This window comes from Budorcas taxicolor, chromosome X (genome assembly GCF_023091745.1).
Source record: "Budorcas taxicolor isolate Tak-1 chromosome X, Takin1.1, whole genome shotgun sequence".
In the NCBI taxonomy this organism is placed as follows: domain Eukaryota; kingdom Metazoa; phylum Chordata; class Mammalia; order Artiodactyla; family Bovidae; genus Budorcas; species Budorcas taxicolor.
Window position 1 is genome coordinate 105,744,606 of NC_068935.1, and position 21,055 is coordinate 105,765,660.

General features: G+C 39.1%; 1 protein-coding gene across 1 annotated transcript in view; it reads right to left on the reverse strand.

Annotated features, from left to right (window-relative positions):
• SYTL5 (synaptotagmin like 5) overlaps positions 1-21,055 on the reverse strand; it is a 111,721-nt gene that overhangs the window by 54,472 nt on the left and 36,194 nt on the right. Inside the window, exons 3-4 of the mRNA XM_052663569.1 lie at positions 3,794-3,909; positions 1,862-1,970 (exon numbers count right to left, since the gene is read on the reverse strand). Coding sequence (XP_052519529.1) covers positions 1,862-1,970; positions 3,794-3,909 — 225 coding nt within the window. The remainder of the gene's footprint in view (positions 1-1,861; positions 1,971-3,793; positions 3,910-21,055) is intronic.

The window sequence follows — 21,055 nt, forward strand, 5'->3', positions numbered from 1 at the left end:
GGACTCTTTTGACAATTCAGGATGTATATCATTCATGGTACTGGTTAGCTCCTTACTGTCTCCCAGCTCCAGGCTCGCCATTCTGTAACCCACATAGTGATGCCTGGCCTGGGGTCCACACATTCTACCTCCTAGAGACCTCTGTGGGCTCCACACTGAATTCAATCAGATTACTGATTGTTTTTGATGGGCCAGGCACCATGCTGAATACTGCAGCACAAAAGTTAAAAAAAAGCCAGTAGAAGAGCTTACAATTAAGAGGAGGGGAGAGAGGGGGTGTATCCGGCGAGATCGGTTCATTTACTTTACATTCTTGTGTAAGGAGGGGCTTGATGTCAGAGTGCAAAATCAAGAGTGATGCAGAGGCACAAGCCATTGTGGGAGCCCCAAGGAGAGACAAATAGGTTTAGAATAGTAGGAAGGCTCAAAATATAGGACATATGGCCCCTCTAGCTATCTTTCCCATTCATTGCTGCTAATTAACGAAGTCATGGTTAGTCATGACGGTTTGAGTCAAATGACATTTAGGATTCATGCCTACTCATAGTCAAAGATTCTTTAAAAAAAGAAAAAAAATACACTTTCTGTAGAGACAGATGAAGGCTCAGGGACTGGCAGCCTTTCACATCGGCTTTTGCTGAGAACAAAGCCATCCTACCCAGTGTGCGTGTGTGTGCTCAGTCATATCTGACTCTTTGCGACCCCATGGACTGTAGCCCACCAGGCTCCTCTGGCCATGGGATTTTACAGGAAAGAATACTGGAGTAGGTTGCCATATTCCCTTCTCCAGGGGTTCTTCCCAGCCCAGGAATTGAACCCACGTCTACTGCATTGGCAGGTGGATTCTTTACTGCTGACTCATCAGGGAAGCCCCACACAACTCATAACAAACCATAAAGCCACTTGGTATAGATTAGGATTTTCACTACCTGGACCACAAAATTAGCCACCAGCTGACTCAGAAACAGACTATAGAGACTGCAACAGGCAGGGCTCTGAAGCAATACTTTGCCCTTTGGGTCCTTTTTAAATTTTTGATGTGGACCATTATTACAGTCTGTATTGAATTTGTTACAATATTATTTCTGTTTTATGCTTTGGTTTTGTGGCCATGAGGCATGTGGGATCTCAGCTCTCTGACCAGGGATTGAAGTCACACCTTCTGCATTGGAAGGCAAAGTCTGAACCACTGGACCACCAGGGAAGTCCTGCCTTTCAGTCCTTATAACCTGCATTTTGGGGGCCAATTGACTCCCCTGATGGAACCTTCTCGTTGCCAGTTTCCCAGCGCCTCCCTATTGGCCTCTCATTCCTATTCTCAGTACTTGACACATAGATTTGCTTTCTGAATGAAGTTAGTGAGGTGGCCAAATGATTCCTTCCTTAAGGAGACCTGCATTTTAAACAGGGGAGACAGTGTTTTAAGCCCTATTAAGAAATCTTGGATTTGGCTGTTTCATACATCAGCACTCAGGTTGGGCGGGTTGGGGAGGGTGGAGGGGTTGGTGTCGACTACAACAAAGGTAGTCATCACCTCCTTACAGGCAACACTGGCCCCAGCATGAAGCCTTCTACTGAGAAATAAAGGGATTCACTTGGTATAAGATCAGATATGTCAAATGAAAGCAAAATCCTCACAGGTTCAGGTCAGAAGGGACCTTTATCTAAAACTGAAAGTAATTAAAACTGCATTTCCTGAGGCAAATGATAAGAGAATGTTACCTCAGTCCAGTCTCTGACCTTTTCTGGGTCACTTAAGTGACATTAGACTTGAAAAACAGCGGGGGCCGGAGGGGGGTTGTCTATGTCACAGGTGACTGGGACAAGGATCAAAGATTCCCTTGAAGAGGCTGTGTCTTACCCCTTTCTCCTGGGTCCATCGTGGCTGGCCTTCTGCCCAGCAGAAGCCAAAGCATCTGACTTTTCTGTGTTTTGGCGGGTTTGTTCTTGGCTTTGTATTTCTCCATCTCCTCATTAAAAACAATCAGAAAAAAAAAATCAGAAGACAAATTTACACACAAAATGGCAAGAAATGGAAGCTATTTCCTAGTCTTCATTCACGTTTCTACATTAACACAGGACAGAGTAACTGGTAATGATGTTTCCATCTTATGTTTCCCAGTCACACATGTATTTTTCATGTCAAGTTAAATGAAGATGAAGATTGGGACTCATCTGTGGGAGTTTTGCTGAGATAAGCTTTGTAGAGAAAATCGCAATGGAGGAATGAAACATCCTCCTCTACAAATATTTTTAGGGCAGAGGACCCAAGGTTCACGAGAACTCCAAATACCTAGAGGCTGAATTGTAGCATGGGATTCTAGAAACAATATCATTATTTTGGAGCACATAAGCCAGACTTCCTGGGAGGGTGAGTAGCTGTGCACATACCTTCTGACGGTCTATACTGCTGAGGTTTGAGTGGAGGAAGCAGCCAGAACTAACTGCTTCCTTGTAACTCGACTCTGCTCTCTCTGTGGCATTAATCCCAGGGTTACCCATCTGGGAGAGCCCTTCCTTGCTAGTGCGACACCAAGAAGGGGCCCTGGAAGCAGGTCCAAGCCTCCTGCCAGGCTTCAAAATCAGGGCATTTTTCTCCAGTATGTGAAAGGTGAGATACCCTAGGAATAGACCCACAGATGTCTGCTCCAGCTTTACTGTAGCCCAGATGAGAAATATGATTCTAAACATACATTTCACTCAATATTTAAGCACTTAAATTGTGGTCTGAATGCACAGACTAGCATTCTCAAAGTGAGGTGTTACAGTAAATCCCTACATATGAACAAATTCTGTTCTGAGAGTGTGTTTGTAAGTCCAACAAAGTTAGCCTAAGTACCCAAAAAATATAATTGGCTGTTATTTATGTGAGAAGTTTGTAATACTTCTATGTGTAATATTTTTATGTGTAATACAACACATAAAAAACAAATACAAAAAGAAGACACATTAGTACAGCGGTACAGTTCAACAGCTGGCATATAGGGGCTGGCATTGAGTGAATAGGCAAGAATTACTAAGTGGAGGAGGGACAGGAAGTGGGAGATGGCAGAGCTGAAGGGTGGTCAGCAATACGAGATGAAGGGCAAGCTGCAATTTCATTCACATCTGATTTAACTGGACATGAAAATGCACATTCACATGTTTGAGAGTTCACAACTTGAAGGTTCATATGTAGGGAACTTACTGTATTTGCATTTGGTGACAGTATAATTCTTCACTGAGTGAAACTGCCTTGTGCATTTCAGGCCATTTAGCATCCCTCAATGCCACTGATTCCCCCACAGTCACTGGGATAACCAGAGAGGGCCCCTACATTTCCAAACACTTCCCTAGCCTGATTAGGGGAGGGGGCACATTACAAAATATCAGCCCTTCGTTGAGAATCCCTGGATGAGAAAAAGTAACATTTAAATTAAATCTGAAATATATCCTTATTGAAAAACCAAAGATTTCTTCCACAATGTGAATCACGTAAGGCATCTGTTTTATGTTACTTTAACTGTTTAGTAAAATATTGGAAGTGCATTCAGGAAAAGAAGTCTGTGATGAAGAGCAATGCCTTCCCTGAAAACCTCAGTGTGTCACGTATGAGAAAAATGACCGTGGATTTCATTTTCTACCAACTTCATCTTCCCTTGTATGAACTGAAGATTTAGATTTGATGCCACCAAATTTTGAAATGATCTAAGGGATTCAACAGAGGAAATTCAACTATGGTCTTTTGATACATAATACAGAGAAGTTATTTAGCCCACCAAAATGAAGATTAAAGCAGTTTTGCTTTAGTTACCTGGACTTCTTCTTAAGATGGACTGTCGGACAACATCAGTGCCCAGAACATTGACGTGCTTGAAACGCTTTGCCTTTTCTTCAAAAAACCACTCACCAGTTACAATCCTTAGCTGCCTACTCAAAAGAAAAGAGGAGAGCATTGGAATTCAACTGTTCAGCCAAATAATTAACTTAAAAACCCCTAATTGAGTAAAAGATAGCCAGTTACAGAGTCCATCTCACTCCCTGGAGTAATTTATGGTTAGTTGAATATGTACTATATGTATGTTATGTATGTATGTTACATACATATATATGTACTATATGTATGCTAGTTGAATACATACTATATACAAGGTACTCGCTAATTGCTCTTCATACTTACTATATTTTTATCCACTCTGTAAACATGATTATCCCCATTTTATAGATGAGGAAACAGAGCAATAAAATGATGTGTCTCACACATAAAAGCCAGGATCCCACCCCAAGCAGTCTGACCTATAGCTTGACTTCTTTTTTGTTTGGTTTTTTAAATTTTTATTTTATTCAGGTAGAGTTGATTTACAATGTTGTGCTAATTTCTGCTTTAAAGTGATTCAGTTATACATACATACATTATTTTTCCTATTCCTTTTCATTATGGTTTATCAGAGGATATTGAATAGTTTCCTGTGATATACAATAGGATCTTGTTGTTTATCCATCCCTTATATAATAGTTTGCATCTACCAACCCCATATCCATCCCCCTCCCACTCCCTTGGCAACTACAGGTCTGTCATCTGTCTGTGAGTCGTCTTCTGTTTTGTAAATAATTTCATTTGTGTCATAGATTAGACTCCACATATAAGTGACATCACATGATATTTGCCTATCTCTGTCTGGGTTACTTAACTTAGTATTATAACTTCTAAGTCCATCCATGTTGCTACAGATGGCATTATTGCATTCTTTTTTATGCTATAGTTCAAGTTCTTAACCACGACATGTGCTAAGTCACTTCAGTCATGTCCAGCTCTTTGCGACCCTATGGACTATAGCCCTCCAGGCTCCTATGTCCATGGGATTATCCAGGCAAGCACACTGGAGTGGGTTGCCATGCTCTCCTCGAGGAGATCTTCCCAACCTTGGGATCAAATCTACATCTCTTATGTTTCCTGCATTGAAAGGCAGGTTCTTTACAGTTAGTGTCACCTGGGGAGTCCTAACCACTGCATTAGTGAATAAATAAGCTTCAATGGAAACAATGGGGAACAAATGAAAGCTTTGAATTACAAAGGGGCTGTGATCACACTCTGTTTTAGAATGATATCTTGATGTAATATAATGGCTGGATTAAAGAGAGAATGGGACAAAGAGACAGGTTGACCACAGCAATAGTCTAGGAGAGAGATAGCAAGACTCAAGCTAGGGCAATGACAAGACTAATGACAATGACATGATGAATGACAAGAGGAAGAGCCAAATTAAAATGTAGGTGGTAGAAGGAGCTGTCTGGGTTTCACAATCAATAGAATGTTGAAGGTGGGAAAGAAAGATCTTGGAACAATCACAACCATGTGCAATGTTTATACAAACCTTTACCCCAGTTATATAGGCCTATTGACCATTCTTAGAACATGGCCCATATGTTCATCTACTACTTGACCTAAGGCCTCTATGGAGGACTGCAATGGAAAATGAGGTTGAAAGGTAGTGAGTCACAAAATGGAAAACTCTGGAAGTCAAGCTAAGGAGTTGGAATACCATTTTGGAGGCAATGGGGAACACTGGCAGATAATCTAAATTTCAAGTTGAATTATAGAATCTCTGAAGTATCTCTGAAGTATTATATGGGGTAGAAACCAGAAGCAGGCAGGCCAATGAAGAAGTAAGTCAACAGATAGGACAGGAAATGATGAAGATGTATATCTGGGTATCATGGGGGTAAGGAGTGAAAAGAAAGATAAAAGATACTTAGGCCACTATGTAAGCAGATAGGTTACAGAGTCCCTGGCAAAAGATAACCAGGAATGGCTTTCTTGACATAGAATCAACTTTGGCCTGAGCCATTTTGTTATGTGAGCCTGGCTACAGTGGTCGCCCTTGAACAGGTCTCAGTAATTAATGATCTCAAGGGAGGGAATGAAAAAACTCAGGAGAAGCATTCAAGAAACAATGGTGGAGCCATGGGGAAGGTCCTAGTTCCTCAAGGGACATACTTAGCAACGTATCTTTGAGTTCTACAGGGACTAAGGCCCTGACAAAGGTGGAGGATAGGAAGATGATGTTGGTCCTTCTGACTCCAACTGAAGCTGGACTCTGTGGACCTTTGCCCCAATACTATGCTGAATTCTCCTCTGCTCAAGCCCCCTCATGAATACTCATGTACCTTTAGCTTAAAATTTCCCCAGTTTTGCTGTTGGGACGACAATGCTTGAGAAAGATCCCTGGTGTTCCCCTTAATTGTGTGAGCACTCAATCATGTCTGACTCTTTGTGACCCCATAGACTGCCAGTCTGTCTATGGAATTTTCCAGGCAAGAATACTGGAGTGGGTTGCCATTTCCTCCTCCCAGGGATCAAATCCATGTTTCCTGGATCTCCTGCATTGGCAGGTGGATTCTTTACCACTGAGTCACCTGAGAAGCTTGTTGTCCTTACTTGCTGCAAATAATAATAAATACTTCCTTCTTCTGATCTTTGGCTTGGTTGCATCTACTGACTCAACACTCACCAAGAGGTGAACCCAGTTTTCAGGTTAACAACTGAAGATGAAAATCAGCAAGATCGGTGACAAGTCTGCCGTGGCTAAAGTAAAGCAGCTAACAGTCAAATAGAGATCTCTAGCCCTATAGTATTATATCTATGAGATTCAGTACCTCCTTGACTGAACTTAGAAATTAACAATTGGATCCTAAATAAAATTAAAAAAAAAAAACACTCTAGAAAAATATGCCAATTTGTTCTCTCCAGCAATTATCATAAAATACCTACTTATTCATTTATGTCATGTTGTGCAGCATGTGGAATCTTAGTTACCTGACTAGGGATCAAACCCATGCCCCCTGAAGTGGGAGCATGGAGTCCTAACCACTGAACCACCAGGTGAGTCCCTGAAATACTACTCCTAAATGGAGGAAACAAAGGGAAGTTACCTATGAAACACAGTTCCATCACTGGGGAAAAAGTGAAAATGTTATCCTTGGAGTAAATTATGCATTGAATGACCATAGCTTGTACATCTGAAATTTATCTTCAAGTGGCTAGATCCCCTATCAAGAAGCATGGATTATTGGATTAACTTCAAAACTGTATAAAATACAGCAAAAACATACTTGAATGAGTTAATAATACTTGAATGGGCTCTATCTGGATATATCTCAAGTGATCTATAGGCATACATGAGTACTTATGTTGGAGAAGTAGGCAGTAATTATGCACTTCTAAAGGTACTGCCTCCAGATTTCCAGGCCTTATTTATTCAATCAAATGCTAATTGAGGTAGTGCTGTGATTGAACTTTACAGAGGGAACTGAAGTTATTTATCACCTGACCTTAAAATAGGAAGATGGTCATGGATGATCTGGGCGGGCCCATAGTAGTCACTGAGCCCTTGAAAACAGGAAGAAAATGAAGGATACTGAGAAGCTGTGGAATGGAAAGTCAGCGGGATTCCAAATGTGAAAAGAGGGCTCTGAGATGCAGATGTCCACATGCAAGAACCAGAGGGAGGGGCCTCTAGGAGCAAAGGCTGGCTCTTAGCTAACAGCCAACAAGAAATGGGAGCCTCATTCTCACAGTCGCAGGGAATCAGAATCTGTCCACGCAAATGTACTTAGAAGTACAATCTTCCCAGAGCCTTCCGGTAGGAACTCAGCCAGCTGACACCTTGATTTCAGCCTAGTGAACCGTGAGTAGAGAAATAAGACAAGCCAACCTAGGTTTCTGAGTGACAGAACTGTAAGACTGAAACTGAGCTGTACCCTATGGGGCTCCTGGGCATGGAAGCCTTTCTGTCCTCTCTTGTTTGTAGGGAACAGACTCCAGACTCTATGACCTAACATGAGTTACAAAGGGCAGACCTGAACAGTTGCTAATCAAGGAAGGGAGCGGATATAGACAGAAGGGAGGAGCAGCCAAGAAACAATAGCGCAACATTAAGTCCTAGCTCCCTCAAAAGGGATACATATAACAATATCCTTGAGCTCTTTACAGAACTAAAACCCCCCAACAAATGGCAGATGTCAGCATTCTCCATTTCTAAAAAGACCACTTGAGGCCAGATTAAAGGAGTGCAGGCCCTGCACACACTCTAATCTTAATCAACCCTGCCCTTGAGGCTTTGCTATAAAACTCCTCACCAAGTTCTCCAGGAATGAGACACAGTTTTCCAGGGTTTTTAGCATGCTGTCCTCCTTTTCCTGCAAATCAATAAAGCTATTCTTATCTACTTCACCCAAAACTCTGTCTCCAGGATTCAATTTTGCACTGGTACACAGAGGCTGAGTTTATAGCATCAAGATCATATATTTACATTGCCTACTGCCCATGGGGTCACAGAGTCAGGCACGACTGAAGCAACTGAGCACATATGAGCAAGCTGCTAAATCGTGGCAGTTTGTGATGATGGCCACACAAAACTAAGAATAATTAAAAATAAAAACCCATTTGTCTTAATGTTCAACTCAGGAAATAATTTGCACAGATTCTAAAAAGATACCTATGAAAACTTCAGAACAATAGGGTAGAAGTAAGCAAACTATGGCTTGTGGGCCAAATTTTTCACTACCTATTTCATACAGATTATGAGCTAAGGATTTAGAAAAGGCAGAGGAACCAGAGATCAAATTGCCAACACCTGTTGGATCATCAAAAAAGCAACAGAATTCCAGAAAAACATCTACTTCTGCTTTACTGACAACACCAAAGCCTTTAACTGTGGAAAATTCTTAAAAAGATGGGAATATCAGACCACCTTACCTGACACCTGAGAAATCTGTATGCAGGTCAGGAAGCAACAGTTAGAACTGGACATGGAACAACAGACTGGTTCCAAATTGGGAAAGGAGTATGTCAAGGCTGTTCTTGTCACCCTGCTTATTTAACTTATATGCAGAGTACCTCGTGCGAAATGCCCAGCTAGATGAAGCACAAGCTGGAATCAATATTGTCAGGAGAAATATCAATAACCTCGGATATGCAGATGACACCACACTTATGGCAGAAAGCTAAGAAGAACTAAAGAGCCTCTTGATGAAAGTGAAAGAGGAGAGTGAAAAAGTTGGCTTAAAACTCAACACTCAAAAAAATATGATCATGGCATCTGGTCCCATCACTTCATGGCAAATAGATGGGGAAACAGTGGAAACGATGACAGACTTTATTTTTGCGGGCTCGAAAATCACTGCAGATGGTGACTGCAACCATGAAATTAAAAGACGCTTGCTCTTTGGAAGAAAAGTTATGACCAACCTAGACAGCATATTAAAAAGCAGAGACATTACTTCGTCAACAAAGGTCTGTCTAGACAAAGCTATGGTTTTTCTAGTAGTCATGTATGGGTGTGAGAGTTGGACTATAAAGAAAGCTGAGTGCCAAAGAATTGATGCTTTTGAATTGTGGTGTTGAAGAAGACTCCTTAGAGTCCCTTGGAGTGCAAGGAGATCAAACCAGTCAACCCTAAAGGAAACAAGTCCTGAATATTCATTGGAAGGACTGATGCTAAAGCTGAAACTCCAATACTTTGTCCACCTGATGCGAAGAACAGACTCATCTGAAATGACCCTGATGCTGGGAAAGATGGCAGGGGATGACAGAGGATGAGATGGTTGGATGGCATCACTGACTCGATGGACATGAGTTTGACCAAGCTTCGGGAGTTGGTGATAGACAGGGAAGCCTGGTGTACTGCAGTCCATGGGGTCCCAAAGAGGACACGACTGAGTGACTGAACTGATACTGATACTGATGAGCTAAGGATGGTTTTTATACTTTTAAATGGTTGGAGAAAATATTTCCCCAAAGCTGAATATTTCATGACCTGTGAAAATTATATGAACAATATTTAAAATTCAGAGTCTGTTAATAAAGTTTTATTGGTACACATCCATGCTCATTTGTTTATATATTGTCTCTGGCTGCTTTTCTGCTACAACTGCAAACTTGAGTAGTTTTAACAGGAACAACAGAGCCTACAAAGTCTACAATTCTTACTCTTTGGCATTTTAGTTTTTTAAAAGGCTTGCCAGTTTCTGCAATATGACAAAGAATTTATACAAAAAGATACAAGAATAAGGGGAATAACACAGATCAGTGATAAGAGAACCACCTAAGAGAGGCATGCCAAAGGCTTGTCTTATTTTTTTGTTTGTTTTGTGTTGGAGATTACGAGTGAAATGACACAAAACAAGACACACACACACAAGAGACAGACGATACACACACTCAAGTCGGAGGAACAGAACTGTGCAAACTATTTGCACTTTATTATTATAAAGCCCCCTTGGGCAGAATTCCAGACTGCATGAATAAGCCTTTTCAGTACAGTGCAGGTGCATACATGTTATCGTACAGCAAGAGGGAGTGAAATTCCGGCCTACTGCAGAGTCTGTCCAGAGCCCTTATCACAAGAAGGAAATGTTCCCTCGTTTGCAAGGGACCATTAGTCTCAAGGCTGTGTCCATCTCCTTGGCAGAGCATCTTGTTTGTAAGCAGCACGTCTCCACTTTCCCTATTGTGGCCGCATTAACCCTTCAGTTTTGGGTTTTGCTTTTTTTGAAATCTTAGTTGCCCAAAGATAGCACATGTGCCCCCAGCACTGGAAGTGTGCAGGGAAGTTCTGTTTGTTTTGTTTTTGACATTTTCTTGGGATACAGAGTAAGGTGGAAACACATCAAGAGCAGTTTCAGGTGTCAGAGAAAAGTGAGTCACATCAGGTCTACATGCCCCAGCAAATGGCCCTCCATATTATCATCTTTACCATATATGCCTAGAGCTGGCAACATCTAACACAAATAAGATCTTCCCAGAACTGTTAGTCATTACCTCTTACCCTCCTTGTAAGAACAACAACTATAACCCTTGTATTTGCTCAACTCAAATATGGACCTGAGTCATTTGTTACTTTAGAACTCTGCAACATCAGAACCACCTCTTGGGATTATGTCTCTGCAACCTTCTCGGGTCCTGGAGGTATAGGTGGAAGGATTAGTTGAAGAACAGGGAACAAATACTGAATGTGTACCATGCACCAAGCCATGTGCTAAGCACTGTATACACGGCATCGCTAATGTTCACTATATGTCATAAAGTAGCTATATCATCCTTAGTTTTCAGATGAGGAAATCAAAGTTCACATGGCTGAAATAACTTGCCCAAAGTTATACAGTATCATGACAAAAACAGGATTTATACTAAAAGCCCTTATATTTAGCAAAGCTCTTCAGAAAAGAACCAGCTATGACAAGGCTTTGAGTAAGGGTGAAAAGGAATAACATGTAGTATTTCATATGATGGGCTGTGACTGGCTGTGTGTGCGTGCACACATCTGTGACTATGTCTCTCTGTTTGGAGCAGAGGGACAGGAATAAAGGAGTGAAAGAAGAAATAAAAGAAACATGAAACCTACTATGAAATTTTTCTCTCTGCCATATGAATCTAATATTTCAGAAATACAAAGCTTTGAATAAACATTGTGTTTCCTACAAGTCATACTCTGAAGAGTTTGACTGAAACTGAGTTACACTTGTAATATGTGATTAATGATTACTGAATATTTAGAATTTAGTAGGTTCTAATTTTCTTTAACATTAAACTCTTGGGACCACAAACTTTTGCTTGATAGCTTATTTAAATGTAAAGTCAAGTTCTCCTTAGACTTATAGGGAAAAAGTAGGCAATCATATCCTAAAAAAAAAGAGTGCCCTAAACATTCATTTTTTTCCTTTATTTTCTATTAACTGCTGGAGAGAGCTGAGATAAGATATGGTAGTTAGATACACTGAAATATGACAAGTTTCCTTCTTATTATTCATAAGGAAGCTAGAATTATTTAATTCATTCATTACATATCAATTATTTATTGCATTCCTGTCTCAGGCAGTAAAAAACCTGTCTGCAAAGCAGGAAACCTGGGTTTGATCCATGGTTCAGGAAGATCCCCTGGAGAAGGAAATGGCAACCAACTCCAGTATTCTTGCCCGGGAAATCTCACAGACAGAGGAGCCTGGTGGGCTATAGTCCATGGGGTCCTAAAAGAGTCAGACACGACTTAGTAATGAAAAAACAATAAGGCTAAGAGTACAGAAGTAAAAAAGACAACGACCCTGGCGATATGGGGATGATGGTATATATTTACTCCTTTCTTTCTTTCCAACAAGAAAAGTAACAAGAAATCCTTCAACACATTATGAACTCTACAGATAAAGAGACTATCTTTAAAATAGCTAGAGAGGAGAAAAAAACATATTACAAACAAAGGAATGATGATTAGAATGACAGTTGACTTCCATTAGAAATAACACAAGCTAGAAGCCAGTGAAATGATATCTTTAAAGTTCTGAGAGAAAATATCTATCTAAAATCATGTATCCAGAGAAACCATTGTTTACGAGTAAGGGTGAAATAAAAAATGTTCAGTATAATAAAAACTGACATAATTTACCAAAATAGATTTTCACTAAAGGATCTTCTAAAGAGGAGGTAAAGTAATTCCCTAGCGGTCCAGTAGTTAGGACATCGTGCTTTCACTGCTGTGGTCTGCAGTTCATGCCCTGGTCAGGAAAACTAAGATCCCCAAAGCTGAGTCACATGACCAAAAGAAAGAAAGAAAAAGAGGAAGTAAAGCAGATCTAACATATAAAAAGGAATGGTAACAAATGGAATTGGTAAAACACATGGATAAATCTAAACAAATGGTGATGTAAAACAAACATGATACCTAAAATGTTGAACTGAAAATAAATGTTTCTAAAACATAGGACAAAAAGTATATATAAGCCTGGGTGAAGACAGTTGGAGTTTAAGAATATCAAGTTCCTTTTGTTGATTAGAAGAAGGGTAAAACTAATGATTTGTGAAATTAAATATGAATGGTGTAATTTCTAGGGTAACCACTAAAATAAAAACTCATATAATATCTATAATAGTAGAAAGGATAAAATGGAATGAGAAAAATATAGTACTTCCATCAATTTATAGATAATATAAATAAAATCAAATATTACAGGAATTACAATGGACTAAACTCTATACTTTAAGAAAAATACTGTCAAGTTGAACTTAAGAATTATATATATAATATAGATGCATAGCATGTATATATAGCATATATGCATAGCAAATATTTAAATACACATACACACATATAGAGCATATATATGCATATATGCTATATAGTATCCTTGCAAGCATATAGACACAAAAAGGTTGAAAGGCAAATGGTAAGAAAAAAATATACCATGTAAATATTTACCAAAAGAAACTTGATATTACTGTATTAATAGCAGACAAAACAGATCTTAAGGCAAAAGGATTTTTACAAATGAAGGGGGTCACAAACACCTTCAAATCAGTAAAGAACAGATTAACAGCCTACAAGAAAATTGGGCAATACATAGTTGTATCACAGAAAAGGAACCCCAAATGGTTAATAAACCTCTGAAAGGATACTCAACCTCATTAGTAATCAGAAAAATTCAAATAAAAATCATAGTTAAGATATCCATCTGGATCTACCAGTTGAACAACGATCAAAAATTTTCATGATGCCAGGTGTTGGTAAGATTGTAAAGTTTTATAAAATGTTGGTAGAATTTAAATTGGTACAACAATTATAAAACACAATTTAACATCTTAAAAAGCTGAAAATGTTCATACCATTTTGCCCTACAATTTCATTCCTAAGGCGTACTTCCTACAGGAGTTTTCTCAAACATTTTTGACAGATGGTAACTAGACTTATGTTGTACACCAGGAACTAACAGTGTTGGAGGTCAATTAAGAAAATCTCCAAACACATAGGGAAAGAGGTTAGATCTACGCTTATCAGAGATGGAGTGGGAGTTGGAGGGAGGGGGAATTGGAAAGAAAAACAAAGTTTTACATCACAATCCAGAAAATAAATACACACACTCACACACACACACAAGGAAGTATATGTAGAATTACATACATATAATTATATGTATACTGACATTTTCTGTTTCCCCTTCTTTTTTAATGTGCTGGCCAGGACCCATCAATGGGTCATGACTCAGTTTTAAAAACTCTACAATAAGGAAACTGCTGTATGTGTTTGTTAGGCTATACGTACAAGAAGGTGATACCAGCATTTTGGGGTTAACATTATAAACTAAAACAACAAAAATGTCCATCAACAAGAAAACAGGCACACTGCAGGATGATGCAACAGTGAAGAGGAATGGAATGATATTCACATAACCATAGATAGAGGGACATCCCAGGTGATCCAGTGGTTAAGACTCTATGCAATGGCACGGGACAGAGGTTCGATCCTTGGTCGGGAAACTGAGATCCCACATGCCATGCTGCACAGCCAAAAAATAAATTAAAAACAGAAAAGTAAACATGGATAGATTTCACACACACAAAAAATGCTGAGCTAAAAAAGACACAAAGAACACATACAGTATAATTTCCATTCTACAGAATTCAAAATTGAAAAATTAGAAAATATATTATTTAGGGATATGTGCAAGTACAATAAAACCATAAAGTAGAGCAAGGGAATAAGGAATGGAAAACAAGAATGGTCTCTTAAACTGAGTGATAAATACATAGATACTCGTTTTACTATTGTTTAAACAGTATATGTAGAGTGTCTTGATATGTATGATACTTCTACATTTAAAAATCCCTCTAATCTATGTGGGTATTAAGATACTAAACCACAGTGAACAAAGTATTCTAAAAAAGGGAGAAGGCGTTCATATATGATTGCTGTTACTGCTGCTAAGTCACTTCAGTCATGTCTGACTCTGTGCGACCCCATAGACGGCAGCCCACCAGGCTCCCCCGTCCCTGGGATTCTCCAGGCAAGAACACTGGAGTGGGTTGCCATTTCCTTCTCCAGTGCATGAAAGTGAAAAGTGAAAGTGAAGTCGCTCAGTCGTGTCCGACTCTTCGCGACCCTATGGACTGCAGCCTACCAGGAACCCCCGTCCATGGGATTTTCCAGGCAAGAGTACTGGAGTGGGGTGCCATTGCCTTCTCCACATATATGATTAATAAGTGATTTAAAGTAGCATGTCAAGGTACTCCAAACAGCTTCTTATCATCCTCAAAAGTTCCCTGGTAGCTCAGTTGGTGAAGAATTATCCTGCAATGCATGAGACCGTGGTTCAATTCCTGGGTCAGGAAGTTCCCCTGGAAAAGGGATAGGCTACCCACTCCAGTATTCTTGCATGGAGAGTCAAATGGCAGAGGACACTGGTGGGCTATAGTCCATGGAGTCGCAAAGAGTTGGAAATGACTGAGGGACTAAGCACGCACACATCACCCCCAAAATCTGTGGCTCAGTGTGGGATTACTACAATGTGAAATTTCCCTTGTAGCTAGATTATAGAAACCTTAAAAAAAAAGGAGTGATGTTTAAGTGAGTATGTGGCAATTACTAGTACCCATGAGGACCAAAAGATCTCCAGATACACAGGTATAGTTGAACAAGTTGAAATTTTTGTTCATTGCAATGAAGGAAAACATGCCATGAAAAACCATGGGAAGTCTTGAGAAGGCGGCGTTTGAAAGAATTTAATATAGGACTGGGGCTTATGTTGGGCTTCCCTGGTGGCTCAGGGCGTAAAGATTCTGCCTCCAATGCAGGAGACCCAGGTCCAATCTCTCGGTTGGGAAGATCCCCTGGAGAAGGAAATGACAACCCACTCCAGGATTCTTGCCTGAAGAATCCATGGACAGAGGATCCTGGCAGGCTGTAATCCACAGGGTTGCAAAGAGTCAGACATGACTGAGGGACTTTCACTTTCACTTGGGGTTATGTTAGGTAATTTTAGGGAGATTTCAAGACAGCAGGGATTTGCTCTAGACTACGTGATGTCAGGGAGCAGGGACAAGGCTATCATTGATAACTTCAGTTTTACCTAAAAGAAGGGTAGTCTAGAAGAAGGCTAAAGCTGTAATTAGTAAGGAAGTAAGAGGAAATTCATATTAACCAAGAAACGGGGATGTGTGATACATTGTGGCTTGACCAGTCACCTTGTTTTCATCTATGCTAAAATAAGATTATGAAGAATTCTTACTGTGTCTCACTTCATCATGGATACACAGTGATCCTGTGGGATGCTGGTACTCTGAGGTCATTTATGTCTACTAGGAGAACACCACAGCCTGCCCCAGATCACCTTCTAACAACATCAAGACCTACATGTAAATGTCAGATCAGTTTTCACATGTCAGGGTCTGTATTTCTCCTTTTCATAACAAAGCACTATGCATTCCCTCTGTACCCTCTCTGTATATGTTCCAATCATTGGTACTATCGTCTTTCAAGTTAGTGACAGGGACTCATATTTCATCTATCTCAGGTCTATTTCATCTGTTTTCAGTCATCACTACCAATTCATCGAAAACAAAAACAGTGGATTCCTCCTTAAACATGACAAAGGCTTCCACAAAGACAAATAGCAGCATGAAATGTCACCACATGGCATGAATATAAATAAGATCAGTTCATCAACATCATATCAGAAGTATTTCATTTTTGGGCTCCTGATCATGTTGCTTTTATCTTTGGGGTTTGAGTTCAACTGAGGTGCTAATTAGGAAAACTGATCATTATGGCTGTCTTTGTGTTGGAAAGCAACTGCCTCCGCTAACATAATCATGCGGAATTTTGTAGGTCTCATTAGGATAGCCACATGAACTAACTGGCTGTGTCAGGGTCCCTTTCATTCTGTTTCTATAGAGTTAATTTTAAAAGGAGACCAACAGCAACCAACTTGTTAGAACCAGAAGGGGCTGCAAAAAATGTCAAGGGCTGATCATCCCATTGAAGGAGGTAGGCTCCCTTTATTAGTTTCTGCTGTAATCCTTTTCAGTGCTACAGCAATTAAAGCTCTTTACTTTTACCCATTCCAAGGTAAATGACAACAAAGGTTGTGTTTTCCAACTGATTAGAGAATGAGTCACTTTCTGACTCATCTCATCTCTTAGAGGTCAGGGTGGGAATTTCAATTTTATGGTCTATTGAACATAGAGACAGCCCACTGGCACTACAGCATTCTCTCACAACAAATTAAGGGTGTTCACTGCCAGTAGAGTACCATTCATGCTTCCTCTCAAAAACCACCCCATGAATAGCAAACAGGGTACTTCCAACACTGACAGATAATCTCTGAGATCACATAGACTTGTAGCTGAAGAAATAATGGTCTCTGTTTTCGGTTTTTAAAATGAGAAGAGATTCTGTTTCTACTAAGTGAAACACACATCTTGTAAATTTCCAGCTGCCACACAGATGCTACAACTATAAGTTGTTGTTGTCCAAGCTGGTGCTCTGGGACAACCCAGAGGGATGGGGTGGGGAAGGAGGTTGGAGAGGGATTCAGGATGGTGGGACACATGTACAACCCATGACTGATTCATGTCAATGTATGGCGAAAACCACCACAATATTGTAACTAGCCTCCAATTAAAATAAATAAAATTTTTAAAAAGAGGTATAAGAACCACACATTGAAAGCTGTTTCTTCCTCAGAACATTGTAATGCACGAATACAGAATTTATTCTAGTGATGAGATAATAATGTAATAAACTCCTCCTCCTTAGACTATGAAACCACTGAGGGTAGTCTATATTTCATCCATCTTTGTATCCTTATCCTCTAGTATTCCAAAAGGTTATCAATAATTGTTGTAGTGAGGATGGACAGATGGGTCAAAAGATAGAGCAAGTGGATAGGTGGATAGTTGGGTTTATTAAGTTATTATCACATTAAAAAAAAAAAGTACAAGTAATTCTGAAGTTCTGTATTGAGGTTTTAACATCCCCTCAGGAAGACACAGACCTTTTTTTTTTTTTTAATTATTTATTCTTATATCCTTCTGACAACAACTTGTCATATCTTTCTGTGACAACTGGAAATTTACTCTCTTCAGAGGGCAAATATATTTGGCCTGATGTGTGTCCGTGCATATGTGTGCGTGTGCGCACATTAATTCTGAAGAAAACCACATTTGTTCCATAACTTGCTTAAGCCTGAAGTGCTTTAAGTGGGGCCTTGCCATCTATTTACTCATCATTGAGTATTTACCATTGGCATTCTTTTAGGCACTAGAACTACTTCATTGAACACTACAGATAACAGGCCCTGCTCTCATGGTTGTGAAGCTTATATTCTAGTGGAGGAATAAAGATAATATACAAGAGGAGGAAAGTATATACCATATAAGTATTAAGGGGAAAAAAAAACCACACGGGAAGGGATTATGTTAGTTTTGTTAGGTAAGCTAACTTCCATAACAAACAACTTGCAAATTCCAATGACTTAACACATTAAAAGCTTCTCTCTATTATATATAACCTAATATGGATCTGACCAGATTGAGGGGAGATTTTTTATGAATTAGACCTGCAATTACCATCTATACTGACTGCCAGATGAGCTGATGGCAAAACTTTCAATTAGCAATGCATGAATACACAAACCTCTTGGGTCTTGTATTGAAAAGAGTGTTTCAGTAATTACAACTGACATTTAGAAATTAAAGACAAAATTCCTCTCCCCATACAAAAGCTTGAGGCAACTCCTGATTGATTGAAAGCCTCATGAGTCACAGTCCTTAGTTGCTGTTGTGTGAGCAAATGAGGGTTCAGGATGTAGAGAAGAGGTAAACAGAAATGGAATAAAAACTGAAAATGATCAAATATTAGGGATCAAATAAAATAATATGGTATAAGAAATGGAGAAACAGTTACTGAGATATTCCTTATAAGTCTTCAGACTCTGCAATTAGTAGGTCAGTCATTTGTTAAAATCCCTTTTCCTTTCATCACTTGAAATAACAAACCTCACTCTTGGCAGAGTTTGGTGGGAAAAGAACTGGGTGGAAAAACAAACAAATTTTGATATTTATTCAATCCAACTGTACTAACACACATTCTGAACTCTTGGTGTGCTTATTTCTACTATTTATAATACAGAAAATCAATCACCTCTCTTATTTAATTGGTATATATTTTGAGACCTTGTAGGACTATTAGTATTATCCAGGAATAAATGTGATCCCCAAACAGATCCACTCTCTCAAGGACTAAGGCTTCAATTTTGAAATTAGCTTAAACCATGATCTGGTTAAGGTAATCTTGAATATTTACAGGCCTATCCAATTTCCTTGCTAGAAAAAAAAAGTATATTCTCAATTGATACATACTATTAAACAGAGTCTCACTAAGCTTTATTGTTTTTCAAATATGGTTGACCCCTGAATAACATGGGTAGGAAGTGCTCAGGTCCACTCACAAATGAATTTTTACTATCCATGAGTAGGTGAATTTAAGGATATGAAAATAGTTATGGAAAGGGTAACTAAGTAGTAAATCTAAGTGAAATAATGACTATAAAATAAGAATATTTTGTGGGATTAATTATGTTATAGACTGAATGTACCCCTTCCATAATAATTCATATATTGAAATGTAACCCCCAGTGCAATGGTTATTTGGATGGAGTCTTTGGGAAGTGATCATTCCCTTTATAAAAAGATTCTCCAGAGACTTCCTTTGTCTCTTCTTCCCTCTTCTGCCAGGTGAGGACACAGTGCAAAGACAGCTGGCTATGAACCAGGAAGCACACCCTCACCAGACAACAAATCTGCCAGAACCCTGATCTCCAGGACTGTGAAAAAGATATTTCTGTTGTTTAAGAGCCACCTAGTCTATGGTATTCTGTTACAGCTGCCTAAATAGACTAAGACAAATCTTACATACATACATACATGTATACACACACACACTCAGCTATGTGTATATATGTGTGTGTATAGATATACAAATATTTAAAATATACAATAGCACTAGGAGGGGAGTAAAAGCAATCAAAGTGTTTTTAAGTCCTGATATTGTCTTAGAAGTACCAAAACTACTAATTAATATTATAGTTTAACAAGTCAAGGATGTATGCTGTAATCTCTAGAGTAATCATTAGATGAGTAGTAAAAAATGTATAAATATTAGAGATAAATAGAAAAATATTGCAACAACCTAAATGAAGACAAATGAGTAGAGATAAAAGAACAGAATAGATGGGACCAAAAAAAGAATAAGTAAAAGAGTGGTAAATTTTAAATAAAATATATGGGTTATGTTATTACTACAAATGGGACAAATATCCTAATTAAATGACAACTGTCAGCCTAGATTTAAAATATGCACACATGATAATATTCCACTTATAAGAGACATATGGTAAATATAAGGAAAGAAAAAAGTTGCAAGTAAAGGATAAAGAGGATTCCCCCGGCATATGTCAACCAAAAGAAAGCAACTGAGGCCATACTCATTATAAAGTACCAGTCCATTCTGAAGGAGATCAACCCTGGGATGTCTTTGGAAGGAATGATGCTAAAGCTGAAGCTCTAGTACTTTGGATACCTCATGCGAAGAGTTGACTCATTGGAAAAGACTCTGATGCTGGGAGGGATTGGGGGCAGGAGGAGAAGGGGACGACCCAGGATGAGATGGCTGGATGGCATCACTGACTCGATGGACGTGAGTCTGAGTGAACTCCGGGAGATGGTGACGCCACGGACAGGGAGGCCTGGCGTGCTGCGATTCATGGGGTCACAAAGAGTCGGACACGACTGAGCGACTGAACTGAACTGAAAAGGAAAAAATCATAACTAGAGATAAGAAGAGAGTTTTCTTAATTATAAAGGTTTCTGTACAACTATAAAATCTCACAATTCCAAATACTTAAGCAATCAAGACTCTAAATTCAACGTATGCAAAACAAATATTATCAAGCTAAAAAGGAAAATAGAAAATCCACAATCATTATTGAGAGGGATTAGTGTATTTTTCCCTCAATATCACATAGACTATATAGATTAAAAAAATCAGTAGAGATATGGAAGATTTTGACAACACAATTAACAAATATCATTAAAAGACAAAACTAAGATATTCAGATCAATATGGTAGAATTCATTTTTTCAAGGAAATTGGAACATTTAACAAAATTGAAGATTTTCTGGGCTGAATTTCAAAGAATGAAATTATATAGAGTATGTTCTCTGACCAAAGTGAAAGAAAGCTAATTTCCA